The sequence below is a fragment of the Protomyctophum parallelum genome (genome assembly GCF_964188405.1).
Source record: "Protomyctophum parallelum genome assembly, chromosome: 7".
Taxonomy (NCBI): domain Eukaryota; kingdom Metazoa; phylum Chordata; class Actinopteri; order Myctophiformes; family Myctophidae; genus Protomyctophum; species Protomyctophum parallelum.
In genome coordinates this window covers 51,608,410-51,628,609 of record NC_139705.1, presented here as the reverse complement: position 1 = coordinate 51,628,609, position 20,200 = coordinate 51,608,410, and the positions used below count along the sequence as shown (strand labels likewise).

At 45.0% G+C, this 20,200-nt stretch overlaps 1 protein-coding gene across 2 annotated transcripts in view; it reads right to left on the bottom strand.

The window, feature by feature from the left end:
• The window catches only part of LOC310862323 (collagen alpha-1(XX) chain-like), a 127,194-nt gene that overhangs the window by 98,944 nt on the left and 8,050 nt on the right, over window positions 1-20,200 (bottom strand). For both annotated transcript variants that reach the window (XM_083770173.1, XM_083770172.1), the window contains exons 2-3: window positions 9,319-9,475; window positions 2,957-3,061 (exon numbers count right to left, since the gene is read on the bottom strand). In XM_083770173.1, coding sequence (XP_083626299.1) covers window positions 2,957-3,061; window positions 9,319-9,457 — 244 coding nt within the window. In that variant the 5' untranslated portion in view covers window positions 9,458-9,475. The remainder of the gene's footprint in view (window positions 1-2,956; window positions 3,062-9,318; window positions 9,476-20,200) is intronic.

Genomic DNA, 20,200 nt, shown 5'->3' with positions numbered 1-20,200 from the left:
GACCTTCACGATGTCAAGACCGTTCCACAAACCGTTCGGCCAGCGCTGCCCCATTTGGATTTGCGCTCTCTACCGATATTGTCGTCGGACTTTGGGCGGGGTCTCTATCAGCCAGCTGTGAAGGTTCTACACCGTTGAAATAGGAGCCGTGGTGGGGAAGCTGGACTCAAGCTGTTGTCAGGACCGTGGTGGGGAAGCTGGACTCAGGCTGTTGTCAGAACCGTGGTATAGTTTAAACACCATGTGGTTTTTATAGTATAACTATATTGCTCTCCAATTGACCAGCCAGAAGTGCCTCTAATTTCCCTTTGAATTCCTGCGCTGCATTATCAACGGTCTCATTAAATTGCACTCCATACCATACCGGCATGCAGAATGGAGAAATGTGTAAAAAAAAAATTTAAGAAGAAAAAAGAAGTTATACAGCTGGTCTTCTCACTAAAAGCAGAGTCTGGGAAAATGCCTCAAGTGTTTCTGGAATGCTTATAATAATTACACAATTATTATAATTGAGACTCTCCACTCATGATGGCTTCTTTTAGTGTCCCATCCTTATCAGGGCCGTAGCTGACCATTTGGTTGCCCTACTCGTAGGATATTTGTGCTGCAGCTTGTAGGTCTGCTATTTTTGAAAAATCGAAGAGCGACTGACATTTTTAGAATCTGATCTCAGGTCAGAATGGGTTCATCAGACCAGTGTGTGTCCGGCGGAAACCTTGTATGAATCTGATCTCAGGTCAGAATGGGTTAATGAGCATCAATAACGACCATCACCTGCATGGGCACAGTCACAGACACATATACAGCTCCCCTCTCCAGGCCTCTACTGTCTCATTTCTCTCCAAAATCATGATTACAGCTGACATTTCTTATCACACACCAGCCCCCCCCCTGAAAATCGATAAATCGATACATATCGTCGGGATATAATATCGATATATCGCGATATACGATATATCGTCACATGCCTAGTATAGCGACGGCACTGATCCTTATCACAGGAGAAAACACGAATGCCTCAAGTCTGAAAAGACAAAGCCAAGGAAGAAAAACACCGCTGGATGTCCGCCCTGAAAATAATTGAAATCCAACATGCTCATGTCACTCATGTCCATAAAAATGAATGACTATACTCTCTAATGTGCACAGTATTAACCCATTCTGACCGGGCACCCATTTTGGTGTCAGCATCATGTTATGCTTTAGCTATTTAAAAATAGCAGATCTACAAGCTCATATCGCGCCACCGAGTGGCGCGATACGAGCTTGTAGGTCTGCTATTTTTGAAAAGTCTAAGACACTTTTAGAATCTGATCTCAGGTCAGAATGGGTTAAAAATTTAACTGTCAGGATGTAATAGACATTTTTAGAATCTGATCTCAGGTCAGAATGGGTTAAAAATGTAACTGTCAGGATGTAATAGACATTTTTAGAATCTGATCTCAGGTCAGAATGGGTTAAAAATTTAACTGTCAGGATGTAATAGACATTTTTAGAATCTGATCTCAGGTCAGAATGGGTTAAAAATTTAACTGTCAGGATGTAATAGACATTTTTAGAATCTGATCTCAGGTCAGAATGGGTTAAAAATGTAACTGTCAGGATGTAATAGACATTTTTAGAATCTGATCTCAGGTCAGAATGGGTTAAAAATTTAACTGTCAGGATGTAATAGACATTTTTAGAATCTGATCTCAGGTCAGAATGGGTTAAAAATGTAACTGTCAGGATGTAATAGACATTTTTAGAATCTGATCTCAGGTCAGAATGGGTTAAAATCAATCCTCAGTATTAGTTTAATTCAGAGAGTGGACCAGTGTACCATGGACCTATAAGGGTCTATTTGGTTCCATTTGTAACATCATTACATTCACCCATTCACACACCAATGGCGGAGGAAACCATGCAAGGCACCAACCAGCACATCAGGAGCAATCAGGGGTTCAGAGTCTTGCTCAAGGACACTTCGACAGTAACTCTGGGGGAGCCCACAGGGTTCGAACTGACAACCTTACGGTTACCATCCAGGCACTCTACCGCTGAGCCACCGCCGCCCCCCCCCAAAACAATAGGCCTGAATCAGCAGTGAGAGTTATATATTATCTCCATTTTAATTAATAATGGTGTTTCAACATGAAACACCGGTCTGAAGTTTCTGAACCAATCAGAGCGTTGCATCCCTTCAGGCGATGGGACGGTAGCTAGGGACGATAGTGTTGCTATACGCAACACGCATGGTGTGTGTTTGTTTACAAATCAGATTGTCGGCCAGCTACACCAGTTTACTGTTATGTGGCTTATTTCTACCCTATAATGTTTTCGGATACATATTTTAGCGTGATGATTAAGTTGAAAGTGAGTAATACACTGTCTGGATGTTATCTTGAATGGGAATAAAAACGGAGGATTTCTGTAATCAGTAGCAGCTGTGCTGGACGGAGGCGCAGTAATGGGGAATTAAACGGGTGAGCTTCATTGTTATTGGCTTTTATCGATGTGTATCTCTACACGTCATCACGCAGCACGTTTTCGTTTTAATACAATCGTTTTTATGGACCTTTGATATAAAAACACACAGAAATGAGAATTTTCCAACTTTTTTGGCATCCATTGTTAGGTATGCCCATAATATGATGACCACGGATATGGTCTAAAAGTGTGAAAAACGTCTTTTTCATTTCACTACACCTTTAACCCATTCTGAACGGGCACCCATTTTGGTATTAGCATCATGTCATGCTTTAGCTATTGAAAAATAGCAGACCTACAAGCTCATATCGCGCCACCGAGTGGCGCGCTACGAGCTTGTAGGTCTGCTATTTATGAAAAATCTAAGAACGACTGACATCTTTAGAATCTGATCTCAGGTCAGAATGGGTTAATCAGACCAGTGTGTTGTCCAGTGGAAACCTCATATGAATCTGATCTCAGGTCAGAATGGGTGAATGAGTCTCACCTGAGATGGGTTTGACCCTGACCTTGTAGCCCTGCACTGGTCCATCAGCCTCCTTCCACTTCATCTGCAGTCGGTCCTCCGACAGCACTGTGAGCTTCAGACGGCCTACCGAGAGAGAGAGACAACACTGTGAGCTTCAGACGGCCTACAGAGAGAGAGAGAGACAACACCGTGAGCTTCAGACGGCCTACAGAGAGAGAGAGACAACACTGTGAGCTTCAGACGGCCTACAGAGAGAGAGAGACAACACTGTGAGCTTCAGACGGCCTACCGAGAGAGAGACAACACCGTGAGCTTCAGACGGCCTACAGAGAGAGAGAGACAACACCGTGAGCTTCAGACGGCCTACAGAGAGAGAGAGACAACACTGTGAGCTTCAGACGGCCTACCGAGAGAGAGACAACACCGTGAGCTTCAGACGGCCTACAGAGAGAGAGAGACAACACTGTGAGCTTCAGACGGCCTACCGAGAGAGAGACAACACCGTGAGCTTCAGACGGCCTACCGAGAGAGAGAGACAACACTGTGAGCTTCAGACGGCCTACGGAGAGAGAGAGACAACACTGTGAGCTTCAGACGGCCTACAGAGAGAGAGAGACAACACTGTGAGCTTCAGACGGCCTACGGAGAGAGAGAGAGACAACACTGTGAGCTTCAGACGGCCTACGGAGAGAGAGAGACAACACTGTGAGCTTCAGACGACCTACCGAGAGAGAGAGACAACACTGTGAGCTTCAGACGGCCTACGGAGAGAGAGAGACAACACTGTGAGCTTCAGACGGCCTACAGAGAGAGAGAGACAACACTGTGAGCTTCAGACGGCCTACGGAGAGAGAGAGACAACACTGTGAGCTTCAGACGACCTACCGAGAGAGAGAGACAACACTGTGAGCTTCAGACGGCCTACGGAGAGAGAGAGAGAGAGACAACACTGTGAGCTTCAGACGACCTACCGAGAGAGAGAGACAACACTGTGAGCTTCAGACGGCCTACGGAGAGAGAGAGAGAGAGACAACACTGTGAGCTTCAGACGGCCTACCGAGAGAGAGAGAGACAACACTGTGAGCTTCAGACGGCCTACGGAGAGAGAGAGACAACACTGTGAGCTTCAGACGGCCTACGGAGAGAGAGAGAACACTGTGAGCTTCAGACGGCCTACAGAGAGAGAGAGACAACACTGTGAGCTTCAGACGGCCTACGGAGAGAGAGAGAACACTGTGAGCTTCAGACGGCCTACAGAGAGAGAGAGACAACACTGTGAGCTTCAGACGGCCTACAGAGAGAGAGAGACAACACTGTGAGCTTCAGACGGCCTACAGAGAGAGAGAGAACACTGTGAGCTTCAGACGGCCTACAGAGAGAGAGAGACAACACTGTGAGCTTCAGACGGCCTACAGAGAGAGAGAGAACACTGTGAGCTTCAGACGGCCTACAGAGAGAGAGAGAACACTGTGAGCTTCAGACGGCCTACAGAGAGAGAGACAACACTGTGAGCTTCAGACGGCCTACGGAGAGAGAGAGACAACACTGTGAGCTTCAGACGGCCTACGGAGAGAGAGAACACTGTGAGCTTCAGACGGCCTACGGAGAGAGAGAGACAACACTGTGAGCTTCAGACGGCCTACGGAGAGAGAGAGACAACACTGTGAGCTTCAGACGGCCTACGGAGAGAGAGAGACAACACTGTGAGCTTCAGACGGCCTACGGAGAGAGAGAGACAACACTGTGAGCTTCAGACGGCCTACAGAGAGAGAGAACACTGTGAGCTTCAGACGGCCTACAGAGAGAGAGAGACAACACTGTGAGCTTCAGACGGCCTACAGAGAGAGAGAGACAACACTGTGAGCTTCAGACGGCCTACAGAGAGAGAGAACACTGTGAGCTTCAGACGGCCTACAGAGAGAGACAACACTGTGAGCTTCAGACGGCCTACGGAGAGAGAGAACACTGTGAGCTTCAGACGGCCTACGGAGAGAGAGAACACTGTGAGCTTCAGACGGCCTACGGAGAGAGAGACAACACTGTGAGCTTCAGACGGCCTACGGAGAGAGAGAACACTGTGAGCTTCAGACGGCCTACGGAGAGAGAGACAACACTGTGAGCTTCAGACGGCCTACAGAGAGAGAGAGACAACACTGTGAGCTTCAGACGGCCTACGGAGAGAGAGAACACTGTGAGCTTCAGACGGCCTACGGAGAGAGAGAGAGACAACACTGTGAGCTTCAGACGGCCTACAGAGAGAGAGAGAGACAACACTGTGAGCTTCAGACGGCCTACGGAGAGAGAGACAACACTGTGAGCTTCAGACGGCCTACGGAGAGAGAGAGAGAGAGACAACACCGTGAGCTTCAGACGGCCTACAGAGAGAGAGACAACACTGTGAGCTTCAGACGGCCTACGGAGAGAGAGAGAGAGACTTGTTAAGGGTGTGTGTGTGTGTGTGTGTGTGTGTGTGTGTGTGTGTGTGTGTGTGTGTGTGTGTGTGTGTGTGTGTGCGTGCGTAGGTTAGGTGGTAGTGTTTGTGTGCATGTGTGTGTAGCCAGGGACCCCCATAGAGAACAGCCATAGATTTTCCCATTCCATCAAGGTTTATTAAGAATGTACCTAATCTTATTTATTTCATTCTGTGCATATATATATATATATATATATATACTCGTATGTTTGGGCTTATGGACACACACACACACACACATGTACATTATGCTTTTGTTTTCATCCTGTGCACACACAGCACCGCGTGGCCAATCTCGGCTGTTGTAAATGTGTTTTTTCGAAAACAGCAGGTCGACAAGTTAACAGCATGTCCCAGTGCGACACGACGTGAGTCAGTGGATGTTTTAACTGTTCCTCATTTTGCCTTCAAGGACCTCTGGATGTGCACGAACACAACCTCGAGATCCAGTGGTTTTAGTAGGTAGTTGTTTGTGCATGCGTGCATGCATGCATGGGTGCATGCATGGGTGCATGCATGGGTGCATGCGCGTGTCGTTTTGCTAGTCCGTAGTCAGGGTTTTCGAACCCCAGAAGGCCAATAGGGGGAAGGTATGGCCATCCTATATAATATAGGCTACACACCAAGATCAAATAAAATGTCCGGATGAGCGCTCGGCTTTTGTTTCCTTTTCTTTTGCTGCGGTTGTAAAGAGTCTCCTCCATGAACATGAAGTCCTTCCATTCCTGGAAGAACTTTCTTCTCCCCCGGCGGCATCAAACACGCCTCTTGTTTTGGTGCTCATTTACATAATGTTCCGACAGAGGGGTTTTCCCAACAACCCCCGTCTTTCATGTGTCCTTGTCCTCGGGGCCCTCCGTCCATCAAAGACCGGCCCTGTCCTCTCCTCTCTCTCTCTCTCGTCTGCAAACGGGAACAGGAAGCTTGTTTTTGGGGTTGGGGTTTTGGGGGGGGGGGGGGGGGGGGACAGGATGGTCGGGGTCAGAGGTCACATCAGAGGACCCCCCCCCCCCCACAGTGCTATACAGTATGTATGTGGAGGGGTTTGCATGGGTGGGGGGGGGGGGGGGCACAGCACAGCGGAAGGAAGGGAAGTTGGACGAGGAGAGGAGACGCAAAAACATGAATCACACTAAGTACGGTACTTCAGCTCCTCTCTGTCGACCCTCAGCACTCAACAGCACCGTTTCTGACTGCAGTGAGTGTGTGTGTGTGTGTGTGTGTGTGTGTGTGTGTGTGTGTGTGTGTGTGTGTGTGTGTGTGTGTGTGTGTGTGTGTGTGTGTGTGTGTGTGTGTGTGTGTGTGTGTGCGCTATAGGCGAGGGGCCTATATAAAAAGGCCTCCGCATCCTCTTCAGCGCCCTGGCAGAGGATCAGACGCGTTCTGGAGGGATTTCAACTTGGAGGTCAAGGCCTCTCCGTGCACCCACTAACAACAACAGCAGACACAGACAGACATGACAAACAGACAGACAGACAGACAGACAGACAGACAGACAGACAGACAGACAGACAGACAGACAGACAGACAGACAGACAGACAGACAGACAGACAGACAGACAGACAGACAGAGCAGCAGCTGGCAGTGAGTGGTCGTTATGGTTTTACTTCAGGAGCAGTCATTAAATACGCATCAGTTTTTTTCCTCTTCCGTGATAAACAATTACACGCACAGAGCCTCACAACATTAACCCTGTAACTACAGTACATTAGGACCCCACGGAGAAGAACAGGCTTCTATTCTATCTAACATTAACCCTGTAACTACAGTACATTAGGACCCCACGGAGAAGAACAGGCTTCTATTCTATCTAACATTAACCCTGTAACTACAGTACATTAGGACCCCACGGAGAAGAACAGGCTTCTATTCTATCTAACATTAACCCTGTAACTACAGTACATTAGGACCCCACGGAGAAGAACAGGCTTCTATTCTATCTAACATTAACCCTGTAACTACAGTACATTAGGACCCCACGGAGAAGAACAGGCTTCTATTCTATCTAACATTAACCCTGTAACTACAGTACATTAGGACCCCACAGAGAAGAACAGGCTTCTATTCTATCTAACATTAACCCTGTAACTACAGTACATTAGGACCCCATGGAGAAGAACAGGCTTCTATTCTATCTAACATTAACCCTGTAACTACAGTACATTAGGACCCCACGGAGAAGAACAGGCTTCTATTCTATCTAACATTAACCCTGTAACTACAGTACATTAGGACCCCACGGAGAAGAACAGGCTTCTATTCTATCTAACATTAACCCTGTAACTACAGTACATTAGGACCCCACGGAGAAGAACAGGCTTCTATTCTATCTAACATTAACCCTGTAACTACAGTACATTAGGACCCCACGGAGAAGGACAGGCTTCTATTCTATCTAACATTAACCCTGTAACTACAGTACTTTAGGACCCCACGGAGAAGAACAGGCTTCTATTCTATCTAACATTAACCCTGTAACTACAGTACATTAGGACCCCACGGAGAAGAACAGGCTTCTATTCTATCTAACATTAACCCTGTAACTACAGTACATTAGGACCCCACAGAGAAGAACATATCATACATTAACCCTGTAACTACAGTACTTTAGGACCCCACGGAGAAGAACATAATTATGTACTTCTGGCCCCGGCGTTATGTTATGTGGAGGGTTGTTTTTGTCTCTCTTGAATAGTTTTCATTTAGTTTTAGTTACATTTTAGTCACCTGGAATGTTTTAGTGTTTTTACTCTTAGTTTTAGTCGACTAAATATCATAAGATTTTAGTCGACTAAATCTACGGTTGATTTGGTCGACTAAAATGTATTTTGTCAGGCCTTGATGCTGTCGTAATGACTGTTTTTACACTTGCTGAAAATAGCCGATCTACAAGCACACAAGCGTTGTGAGCTTGTAGATCGGTTATTTTCAGCATGCAACCAAGTGTAAAATGACTCATACTTGATCTCTTGTCCACTAGTGCCTTCCTAACATTTTAGTCTAGTTTTTATTTGTTGACAAAATTGTCACTATATGTAGTCTTAGTTTTAGTCATCATAGCTTAGTTTTCATTTAGTTTCCATTTAGTTTTCATCAGTGAAAAAAGGTAGTCGCCGAAAACTGTGGAGGTAGATGTAATGCTGCTTGCATATTGGATTTGTCACGACTAAAACAGTGTACGAGGGCGGGAGATTTCTGAACATAGACATAGATATAGAATTGCCACATGCCTCTCATTTTCACAGCGGAGACAAAGAAATAATACAAATGCCAACAAACTAACTTAACTTATAGGGCACATTCAGCAATAATATGCTCTGAGAATGAGATTCTACCATGATTTGGGACTGCTCTGGCTTTGACTTACCTAGAGCTCTGAACGCTCAGTTCATTTGCAAAGCTTCCACATTGCCATTTTCATCTCTTTTAACCCATTCTGAGTGGGAACAACCCCTTTTGGTGTTTTAAGCATTATGTTATAATTTAGCTGTTGAAAAATAGCAGATCTACAAGCTCATTCTGCTATTTTTGAAAAATCTTGAAAATGTGGCGCAAATCTTTGAATATTCTTTCATTCTAAAAAAAAGAAACAAAGTGTCAGGGCCGAATGTTTGTCTCAGTCCAGCCCTGTGTATGCAGACGAATGGAAGCAAACGAAGATGATGATGGTAAACGTGGTACCTTGTCCATGGACCCCAGAGGAAGAAGATGATAAATGTGGTATACCTTGTCCATGGACCCCAGAGGAAGAAGATGATAAATGTGGTATACCTTGTCCATGGACCCCAGAGGAAGAAGATGATAAATGTGGTATACCTTGTCCATGGACCCCAGAGGAAGAAGATGATAAATGTGGTATACCTTGTCCATGGACCCCAGAGGAAGAAGATGATAAATGTGGTATACCTTGTCCATGGACCCCAGAGGACAGAAGCAGCAGGAGGAGGAGGACGGTGACCAGGCAACGTAGCATCAGTGAGAACGGTGAGGATGATGATGATGGTGATGAAGATGAAGATGAATACAGGAGGCGTGGTGGAGGCATGGTGGTGATGGCTGGAGCCTGGAAGAGACATTAGATCTTCACTTACACTGTTGTTTTTGGCAGCACATTTTTATTTTAGTTTTAGTCGTTAGTCTCTTGAACAGTTTTAGTCACATTTTAGTCACCTGGAATGTTTTAGTGTTCAGTCAACTAAATATCTAAAATGTATTTTGGCAGGCCTTGATGCCGTCGTAATGACTGTTTTTACACTTGCTGAAAATAGCTGATCTACAAGCTCATAGCGCGCCACCGAGTGGCGCGCTACGAGCTTGTAGGTCTGCTATTTTTTGAAAAATCAAAGAACGACTGACATAGAAACATAGCTTTTTCAGAAAACTGTCAGGATGTAGAAGACATTTTTTTTAGAATCTGATCTCAGGTCAGAATGGGTTTTAAAACATAATCAAGAAAAGAACACTCTGCCATTAGTGGAGTTAGTTATGATGTTTCCACCTGTGACAAAGACTCACGCTGTATGAAATGTCTCGACACAACCTTTCCCATGGGAAGCCTTTTTATGGCCTCCTCAGTCGGTCCCAGAATCACAGTACAGGTGCTGCAGAGCTGGACTCCATTACAGGGAGCCTCTCCAGGTACTAATGATACCTAATATAAACACTCACACAGCACTTCAAGGGGCCATAACCGGGACACACCTCCCTCAAGGGCCATAATGCTAACACTTGACAAAGAAAGAAGCACACAGGGGTTTGGAGACAGAATGCATGTATGGGTGACTATGGTTTGAACTCTAGCTGTGCCGACCTGAGATCAGATTCTAAAAAATGTCTTCTACATCCTGACAGTTTTCTGAAAAAGCTATGTTTCTATGTCCGTCGTTCTTCGATTTAAAAGAAAATAGCAGACCTACAAGCTCGTAGCGCGCCACTCGGTGGCGAGCTATGAGCTTGTAGATCTGCTATTTTTCAATAGCTAACGCATAACGTAATGCTAACACCAAAAGGGGTTCCTACCCAAAATGGGTTAAGCCATTTACTGTAGACCTGAGGTCGATTTCTTTTTTAAAGGCTTTTAAATCGTGAAAGTTTTCTGGAAAACCTAGATGTTTCTATGTCCTCAGTGGTGTTCAACTTTTTGTATGCCAATTATCTGTATTTGGAGTGGAGAGTGGACCCCCATCTGAAAATATGTTGTTCCAGAAGCAAGGATTTGAGTTAAAAATGTTCGCTCTGAAAGAATATATATATATTCAAAGATTTGCGCCACATTGTAACGATTCTTCAAAAATAGCAGATCTACAAGCTTGTACAGCTAACAGTACAGACTACATAGTCTGTACTGTACTGTCCAATCACACACTACATAGTCCGACAGCCAATAGTCAGACTACCAACAGTCCCACTATTCAGCAGCTCGCTTGGTCTTCAACCAGCCAAAGTTCTCACATGTCTCCCCCCTGCTCCGCTCCCTCCATTGGCTCCCGGTCGCTGCCCGCACAGAATACAAAACTCTGATGCTGGCATTCAAAGCAACCAAAGGTATGGCTCCCCCATATCTTACAAGTATGATTGAACCCTACAAACCCTCCCGCGCACTCAGATCAGCCAACGCAGGGAAACTGGAAGTACCCTCACTAAAAACGCCGGGACAACGCTCCACACGTCCCAAACTCTTCTCCCTTCTGGCTCCAAAACTGTGGAATGCACTTCCCATTGCAGTCAGAACTGCAGCATCACTCCCAATCTTCCGCCGTAGCCTGAAAACCCACCTTTTCAGACTCCATCATGGCCCATAGCACTTACCCTACCCCCTTAGATAGCATTTCTGTTGACTTAGATAGCATTTGATACAGACTTATAGCATGTTATGTAGACAGCACTATAATTGTATTGTATATAGTCATAGCACGCCATAGTACATATGTATAGCATAGTAGTGAATATGTATAGTTTATTATGTATAGTGTATGTATAGTTTCATCATATAGATATTCCACTGTTACCTTCTTAGCTTACGCATGTTTCATGATAAATGCTTTCATGTGATGTATTCCCATGCTTTTGTTCTTGCTTAATGTAAGTCGCTCTGGATTAAGAGCGTCTGCTAAATGCCTAAATTGTAAATTGTAAATTGTATTCCTATAGTCCGACAGCCAATAGTCAGACTACCAACAGCAGCACTCCGTTCAGACTAGTGGCCTAGCTTGTGGTTAGAGTGTCGGCCCTGAAACTGGGAGGTCGGGGGTTCGATCCCCAGCTGGGTCACACCAAAGACTGTAAACATGGGACCCAATGCCTCCCTGCATCCCTCAGCATCAAAAGGTTGGATTGGGGGGTCAAATCTACTAATGATTCCCGAGCGCGACGCACGCTGCGGCTCACAGCTCACAGCTCGACGCACGCTGCGGCTCACAGCTCACAGCTCGACGCACGCTGCGGCTCACAGCTCACAGCTCGACGCACGCTGCGGCTCACAGCTCACAGCTCGACGCACGCTGCGGCTCACAGCTCACAGCTCGACGCACGCTGCGGCTCACAGCTCACAGCTCGACGCACGCTGCGGCTCACAGCTCACAGCTCGACGCACGCTGCGGCTCACGGCTCACAGCTCGACGCACGCTGCGGCTCACAGCTCGACGCACGCTGCGGCTCACAGCTCACAGCTCGACGCACGCTGCGGCTCACAGCTCACAGCTCGACGCACGCTGCGGCTCACAGCTCACAGCTCGACGCACGCTGCGGCTCACGGCTCACAGCTCGACGCACGCTGCGGCTCACGGCTCACAGCTCGACGCACGCTGCGGCTCACAGCTCGACGCACGCTGCGGCTCACGGCTCACAGCTCGACGCACGCTGCGGCTCACAGCTCACAGCTCGACGCACGCTGCGGCTCACAGCTCACAGCTCACAGCTCATTTTGACCCAAGAGATGGGTCAAATGCAGAGAACAAATTTCACTGCGGTAACGTAATCATATGACTTTGACGGGTCTGATGTTTAGCCCCTCCAATGGATGGCTTTTGAAGATTACCTCATATGGCAGCCAATTCTATGGACTTTTGATGTTTGTTTAGGGCGTGAGACGCCATGTGGCTGATATGAATACAGTGGGCGGCCCCTCACGTCACACGAGTGTGATTTCTATATGACGGTACAGCAAGAAATAGCCCCAAATATAGTGAAAATAGACACACGTAGTGAGTTTGTAGATCAGCTCTATTTTTGCTACTTTTGAGTTTTTGCCTATAAAATAGGGATGTAAAAGAGACTCAGGGCTGTATTTTGTGTGTCTTAAGTACCAGGTCTTATTACTTAACTTAAGACGTGGAGGCGTGGCCAATGCTCTTTGGCCACTCAGGATAGCCAAATGACATTGACCACGCCTCCAGGTCTTAAGTTAAGTAATAAGACCTGGTACTTATAAGACACGCAAAATACAGCCCTTAGTCTCAATGTGTGTTTCACTGGTTAAATAAAGGTTCAATATAATAAATCAAACTAAAATACCCTGCAGGGCTGTGCTCACACTGACATGCTGTATTCCAACAGGGAGCAGTAGGATGTTACTGTGCTCACACTGACATGCTGTATTCTAACAGGGAGCAGTAGGATGTTACTGTGCTCACACTGACATGCTGTATTCCATCAGGGAGCAGTAGGATGTTACTGTTGGCTTAGATAGCATTTGACTTAGACTTATAGCATGTTATGTAGACAGCACTATAATTGTATTGTATATAGTCATAGCACGCCATAGTACATATGTATAGCATAGTAGTGAATATGTATAGTTTATTATGTATAGTGTATGTATAGTTTCATCATATAGATATTCCACTGTTACCTTCTTAGCTTACGCATGTTTCATGATAAATGCTTTTATGTGATGTATTCCCATGCTTTTGTTCTTGCCTAAATGTAAGTCGCTCTGGATTAAGAGCGTCTGCTAAATGCCTAAATTGTAAATTGTACTGTGCTCACACTGACATGCTGTATTCCAACAGGGAGCAGTAGGATGTTACTGTGCTCACACTGACATGCTGTATTCCAACAGGGAGCAGTAGGATGTTACTGTGCTCACTCTGACATGCTGTATTCCAACAGGGAGCAGTAGGATGTTACTGTGTTCACACTGACATGCTGTATTCCATCAGGGAGCAGTAGGATGTTACTGTGCTCACACTGACATGCTGTATTCCAACAGGGAGCAGCAGGATGTTACTGTGCTCACACTGACATGCTGTATTCCAACAGGGAGCAGTAGGATGTTACTGTGCTCACACTGACATGCTGTATTCCAACAGGGAGCAGTAGGATGTTACTGTGTTCACACTGACATGCTGTATTCCAACAGGGAGCAGTAGGATGTTACTGTGTTCACACTGACATGCTGTATTCCAACAGGGAGCAGTAGGATGTTACTGTGCTCACACTGACATGCTGTATTCCAACAGGGAGCAGTAGGATGTTACTGTGCTCACACTGACATGCTGTATTCCATCAGGGAGCAGTAGGATGTTACTGTGCTCACTCTGACATGCTGTATTCCAACAGGGAGCAGTAGGATGTTACTGTGTTCACACTGACATGCTGTATTCCAACAGGGAGCAGTAGGATGTTACTGTGCTCACACTGACATGCTGTATTCCAACAGGGAGCAGTAGGATGTTACTGTGCTCACACTGACATGCTGTATTCTAACAGGGAGCAGTAGGATGTTACTGTGCTCACACTGACATGCTGTATTCCATCAGGGAGCAGTAGGATGTTACTGTGCTCACACTGACATGCTGTATTCCATCAGGGAGCAGTAGGATGTTACTGTGCTCACACTGACATGCTGTATTCCATCAGGGAGCAGTAGGATGTTACTGTGCTCACACTGACATGCTGTATTCCAACAGGGAGCAGTAGGATGTTACTGTGCTCACACTGACATGCTGTATTCCATCAGGGAGCAGTAGGATGTTACTGTGCTCACACTGACATGCTGTATTCTAACAGGGAGCAGTAGGATGTTACTGTGTTGTGTGTTCACACTGACATGCTGTATTCCATCAGGGAGCAGTAGGATGTTACTGTGCTCACACTGACATGCTGTGTTCCAACAGGGAGCAGCAGGATGTTACTGTGCTCACACTGACATGCTGTATTCCAACAGGGAGCAGTAGGATGTTACTGTGCTCACACTGACATGCTGTATTCCAACAGGGAGCAGTAGGATGTTACTGTGCTCACACTGACATGCTGTATTCCAACAGGGAGCAGTAGGATGTTACTGTGCTCACACTGACATGCTGTATTCCAACAGGGAGCAGCAGGATGTTACTGTGCTCACACTGACATGCTGTATTCCAACAGGGAGCAGCAGGATGTTACTGTGCTCACACTGACATGCTGTATTCCAACAGGGAGCAGTAGGATGTTACTGTGCTCACACTGACATGCTGTATTCCAACAGGGAGCAGTAGGATGTTACTGTGCTCACACTGACATGCTGTATTCCATCAGGGAGCAGTAGGATGTTACTGTGCTCACTCTGACATGCTGTATTCCAACAGGGAGCAGTAGGATGTTACTGTGTTCACACTGACATGCTGTATTCCAACAGGGAGCAGTAGGATGTTACTGTGCTCACACTGACATGCTGTGTTCCAACAGGGAGCAGTAGGATGTTACTGTGCTCACACTGACATGCTGTATTCTAACAGGGAGCAGTAGGATGTTACTGTGTTCACACTGACATGCTGTGTTCCAACAGGGAGCAGTAGGATGTTACTGTGCTCACACTGACATGCTGTGTTCCAACAGGGAGCAGTAGGATGTTACTGTGCTCACACTGACATGCTGTATTCCAACAGGGAGCAGTAGGATGTTACTGTGCTCACACTGACATGCTGTATTCCAACAGGGAGCAGTAGGATGTTACTGTGCTCACACTGACATGCTGTATTCCAACAGGGAGCAGTAGGATGTTGCCACTTCGCTTACAGACACGTTTTCCAAGCTAAAGGCATAACATTAGTCCTCAAACATCACACTCGTCTACAAGGCATTCTTTGCTGCAATTATGGGCACTTTGTTTGTTGCTGTAGAGACACACCCATTAATCACAGGAAAAGACACCCTTTGCAGGTATTTCTTTATTTAACCTATTCTGACCTGAGATCAGATTCATACGAGGTTTCCACTGGACACACACTACTGGTCTGATTAACCCATTCTGACCTGAGATCAGATTCATACAAGGTTTACACTGGGTGGCGCGCTACGAGCTTGTAGATCTGCTATTTTTCAATAGCTAAAGCATAACATGATGCAGAACAGTTAACCAGTAAAGTCACATTGAGACTACGGCTGCATCCGAATTGCTAGGGTTGTTCCCTACTCCCTACCGGCTACCCCCCATACGGGGATCCAGACTCTAGTGGACTCTATAGTGATGATTTCGGACAATACTCCCTGTATGGTGAGCACCGACTCTGACGTCAATATCAGTAGAGGGCGCTGTAGGTCCGCGGGTTCATGTACTTTTTATTTGCATGAAATCCCCATTTAGGTTTTTTCAGATCGCCTCATAAAGAACTGTTTGAAAAATAAACAAATCATCCCGGCCGTTTCACTCATTTGGATATGAAGGATCAACTGACTACAAGAAACCAGTCAAAACGCTGCTGCTGAATTTTCGCTAGGAACAGACTGTATCAAATAAGTGACTGCAGGCTGTCACCTCCCTGCAAGGACAATTTTTTTTAAGTTTTAAATTCATGAATGAATAAAGAAAAAATAGGTTAATGAAAATATGTTTGCAGGCATTTAGGCCTATATGTCTATGATAAAAAGGTTATTTTAAAATAACATAGGCCTATGAAAAATAGCCGATCTATAAGCAACGCGACGTCCGTGTTGTGAGCTTGTATCGGTAAAGAATTACCAAAAGTAGCCGATCTACAAGCTCTGCTCACAATAATAATACGGACGTTTGGTGTTAACAGAAACAGCAGTCCAATAAATGACTGCCTACATAATGAAGTTTTAATGTATTTATCGCAATTCAATGAAATAATGTTAGATAGCATATTTTTTCATGGCAGGAATTAATTAATATTAATAAAACATATGTTCGGACACAATTAATGTGTCTCACATGCATGTATTTAGCCTACGTTTGTGATAAAGAATCTCACAAATATATTCTACAGCAAGCAACTGATTCCTCTCCTAACGTCATGCGCTGGGCCTGGGTGATACAATGGATCAGTAATACTATTGCAAATGAGTAATTTATTATAAATAAAATAAAACAATTTCAAATAAATGCACAGATCATTTGTCTCGAGATCTGTAGCTTCGAGATCCGCCAGGGAAGGGAAAACGAAAGTTTAAAAAGTACATTTGTGTTGAGTTCTTTCGCTGGTTCAACTTCTGCCTCTTCTGAGCTGGAGCGCAATGAGCGCATGCATGCAGAAGCAGCGCACGTGCGCAGACGCGTGCATGTGCGCTCAAGAGCGAGCTTGAGCAATGCATTATGGGGCAGATTTGCTTCGCTGTGTTTTTGTAGTGACCATCGGATGCTCCCTACAATTCCCGGTGCATTGTGGGATACTTCAGTCCACTATGTTAGGGTGCAAAAATGCTCACTACACATTCGGACACTACAACAAAATGGCGGAACGCCAAAGTAGTGCACTATATGGGGCATAGGGAATGAATTCGGACGCAGCCTACGTCTCTTTTACAAGTGGGAACTGAAGGCCAAGAGGCAGAAAACAAAATTACACTTCAATACCACATCATCAATGTTCCATTTTGAACCAGCAAATACAACATCCATAATACACCTTAAAGTACCTATGCATAAGGCCTAAAAAAAAAAACTTTGGTTTCCGATTGGCTGTCATTTTTGGGCTGAGTAGGTAGGGAATTTATTTTATTTTATTTTTTTATTTTATTTTTCGTGGGAAAGATGGGTAGCAAGGAATTTATTTTATTTTATTTTATTTTTTTATTTTTTCGTGGGAAGGATGGGTAGCAAGGATTTTTTTTAACTTTTTTTTTCCTACGGCAATGATGGATAGGCTTCTTTTTTAATAACTTCAATATTTGCCTGAAATACCATCTTTTAAATAATGAATGGTTCAAGTACACATAACACTACGTCTACATGCCTACAGCTAAACATTTGAAAACTTTGAATAGAATGTCCACACACTGGTTGAATACTTAATACGCATGTTTCATGATAAATTATTTTTATGTGATGTATTCCCATGCTTTTTGTTCTTGCTTAATGTAAATCGCTCTGGATTAAGAGCGTCTGATAAATGCCTAAATTGTAAATTGTACTGTCTTACAGTAACTAGAAGGCTCTGACAGTAATGAAATGCACAGTCACGTCAAACTGCTGCGCCTCCTCCTGCCTGCAACTCAGTTCATTTGAACTGTGGAATCATGGCAGGTCTAAGACTACATTTGCAAGCCCCTATTTTATTTAGTTGCGCCTGTGTTTTGGGTAGCCCTGGTCCAAGGCTTACAGCGAGCCTCTCTCTGACGCCTTGTGGAAGTACCTTCCACAGCCCTCTGGTCATATTTCCACTCCCGTGCGCTGTTTTTCTAATACCAGCAAATAAACAAAACGACGAAACCACTCACCGAAACAAAGCCTGCTAGACCTTGGTAAAAGTCGATTCTCAAACCTGGGAACCGTCTCAGGTCCCCAGTTTCTCTCTAAAATGCACTTTGTGCCATTTTAATAACGCAATGTACCCTGAATTTAAGCACAGTAACGCTATCCTACACTCCGCAGTAATGTGATCTTGGCGGTTCGCGAGTGTAGGATAGCGTTACCGTCCTTAAATTCAGGGTACATTGCGTTATTAAAACGGCCCAAAGTGCATTTTAGAGAGAAACTGGGGACCTGAGACGCTTCCCAGGTTCGAGGATAGACTTTTACCAAGGTCTAGCAGGCTTTGTTTCGGTGAGTGGTTTCGTCGTTTTGTTTATTTGCTGGTATTAGAAAAACAGCGCACGGGAGTGGAAATATGACCAGAGGGCTGTGGAAGGTACTTCCACAAGGCGTCAGAGAGAGGCTCGCTGTAAGCCTTGGACCAGGGCTATGTTTTGGGGTGGCATGAATCTTTCATGCTTGTAAACATTGTGAAATCAAATCACGCGTACTTCATTTATTGGCCATCCAGTTTTAGGTAACGGTGGTGTCAGCAACAACCCACCTAACGTAAAACAACCTCTGCTTTCCAGCTCATGTTTTGACATAAAAAGTTAGAACGTGTTGCTGGCATCAACATAGCTAGCTATAGTGCTAGTTATTAAAAGAAAAAAACATAGCTAACGTTAGCCCCATATGTGCCCTCTCCTCTCCCTACGCTCATTCTGTAGCTCCTCACATCTCAGGGCTAGATACCGAAAGTCAAACATGCCCAGCACGCACCCAGCCTGGGCGCCTAGAGGCTCCAGGGTGGGGGGGGAAGAGTATGTCGGCTGAGATGATAGTCCATTTATCCGCTCGGTCGTGTCTCCCTTCTGCGGACTTAAACCGACACCGGCACGGTTTCACCTCCTTAATTATGTCTTCAAATGTTTTTGTACTCAATCGTATGATCTGTTGCGGTGCTTTCACGGGCAGTGGACAGACACCGTGCACAGGTCCATGCTGTATGTTGTCACTGTTGTGTTGTGCGTCTCCTCGCGATGACGCATTCCAAAACATTTGCGCACGTGATATTTTAGACGAAAGAAAACTTTATTTTGACTTTGCGCGTCCCAATGGTCTCATCAAAGATAATTTGAATTTGAATAAAGACCTTTTGGGTCTTACTCGGTCGCATTCTGAGCTTCTTTTTTTTTTCTTTTTTTTTTCCACCAAATGCCAATAAAATAATATGAGTCGCGCATATTTAATAGAGTCGGTCGGCAACCGGAAACCAACGTTTTTTTTTCTTAGGCCTAAATACAACATCCATAATACACCTTAAAGTACCTATGCATAAATACAACATCCATAATACACCTTAAAGTACCTATGCATAAATACAACATCCATAATACACCTTAAAGTACCTATGCATAAATACAACATCCATAATACACCTTAAAGTACCTATGCATAAATACAACAAGTCACCTGTCCTACTTTTTTTAGTAGCAGGGCAAAATACACAATCTACACGATCTGAGCCGATATAATAAATATATACATGAACATAGGCTAGTACATATCCAAACATGTGCAGGGACTATATACATCAAAGATGATCCTTTTGAAACTTCTCAAGGGAACTTTCAAAGCCAGTTTTAGTCTGGACTGTAGATCATTCCACCACCAAGGTATTGCTGCATTATCCTCAGAAACCACTGTCACGGTTTCCCTCTGCAAAGGGAAGGCCTCCAGCCACAAACCACCCAAGGCTTTCTTTGGAGTTAAACCATTCTGAGCGGGAAGGGAACCGCTTTTGGTGTTTTAAGCGTCATGTTATATTTTAGCTATTGAAAAATAGCAGATCTACAAGCTCATAGCGCGCCACCGAGTGTCGCGCTACGAGCTTGTAGGTCTGCTATTTTTGAAAAGTCGTGAAAATGTGGCACAAACCATTCAATATATTCTTTCAGAACGACATTTTTTTACTAAAATCTTTGCTTCTGGGGGGTCCCTGGAACTACATATTTTGAGATGGGGGGTCCGTGGCCCAATAGAGATAATTCTGGGGGTCCTTGACGTGAAAAAGGTTGAGCACCACTGACATAGAAACATGAGGTTTTTCAGAGA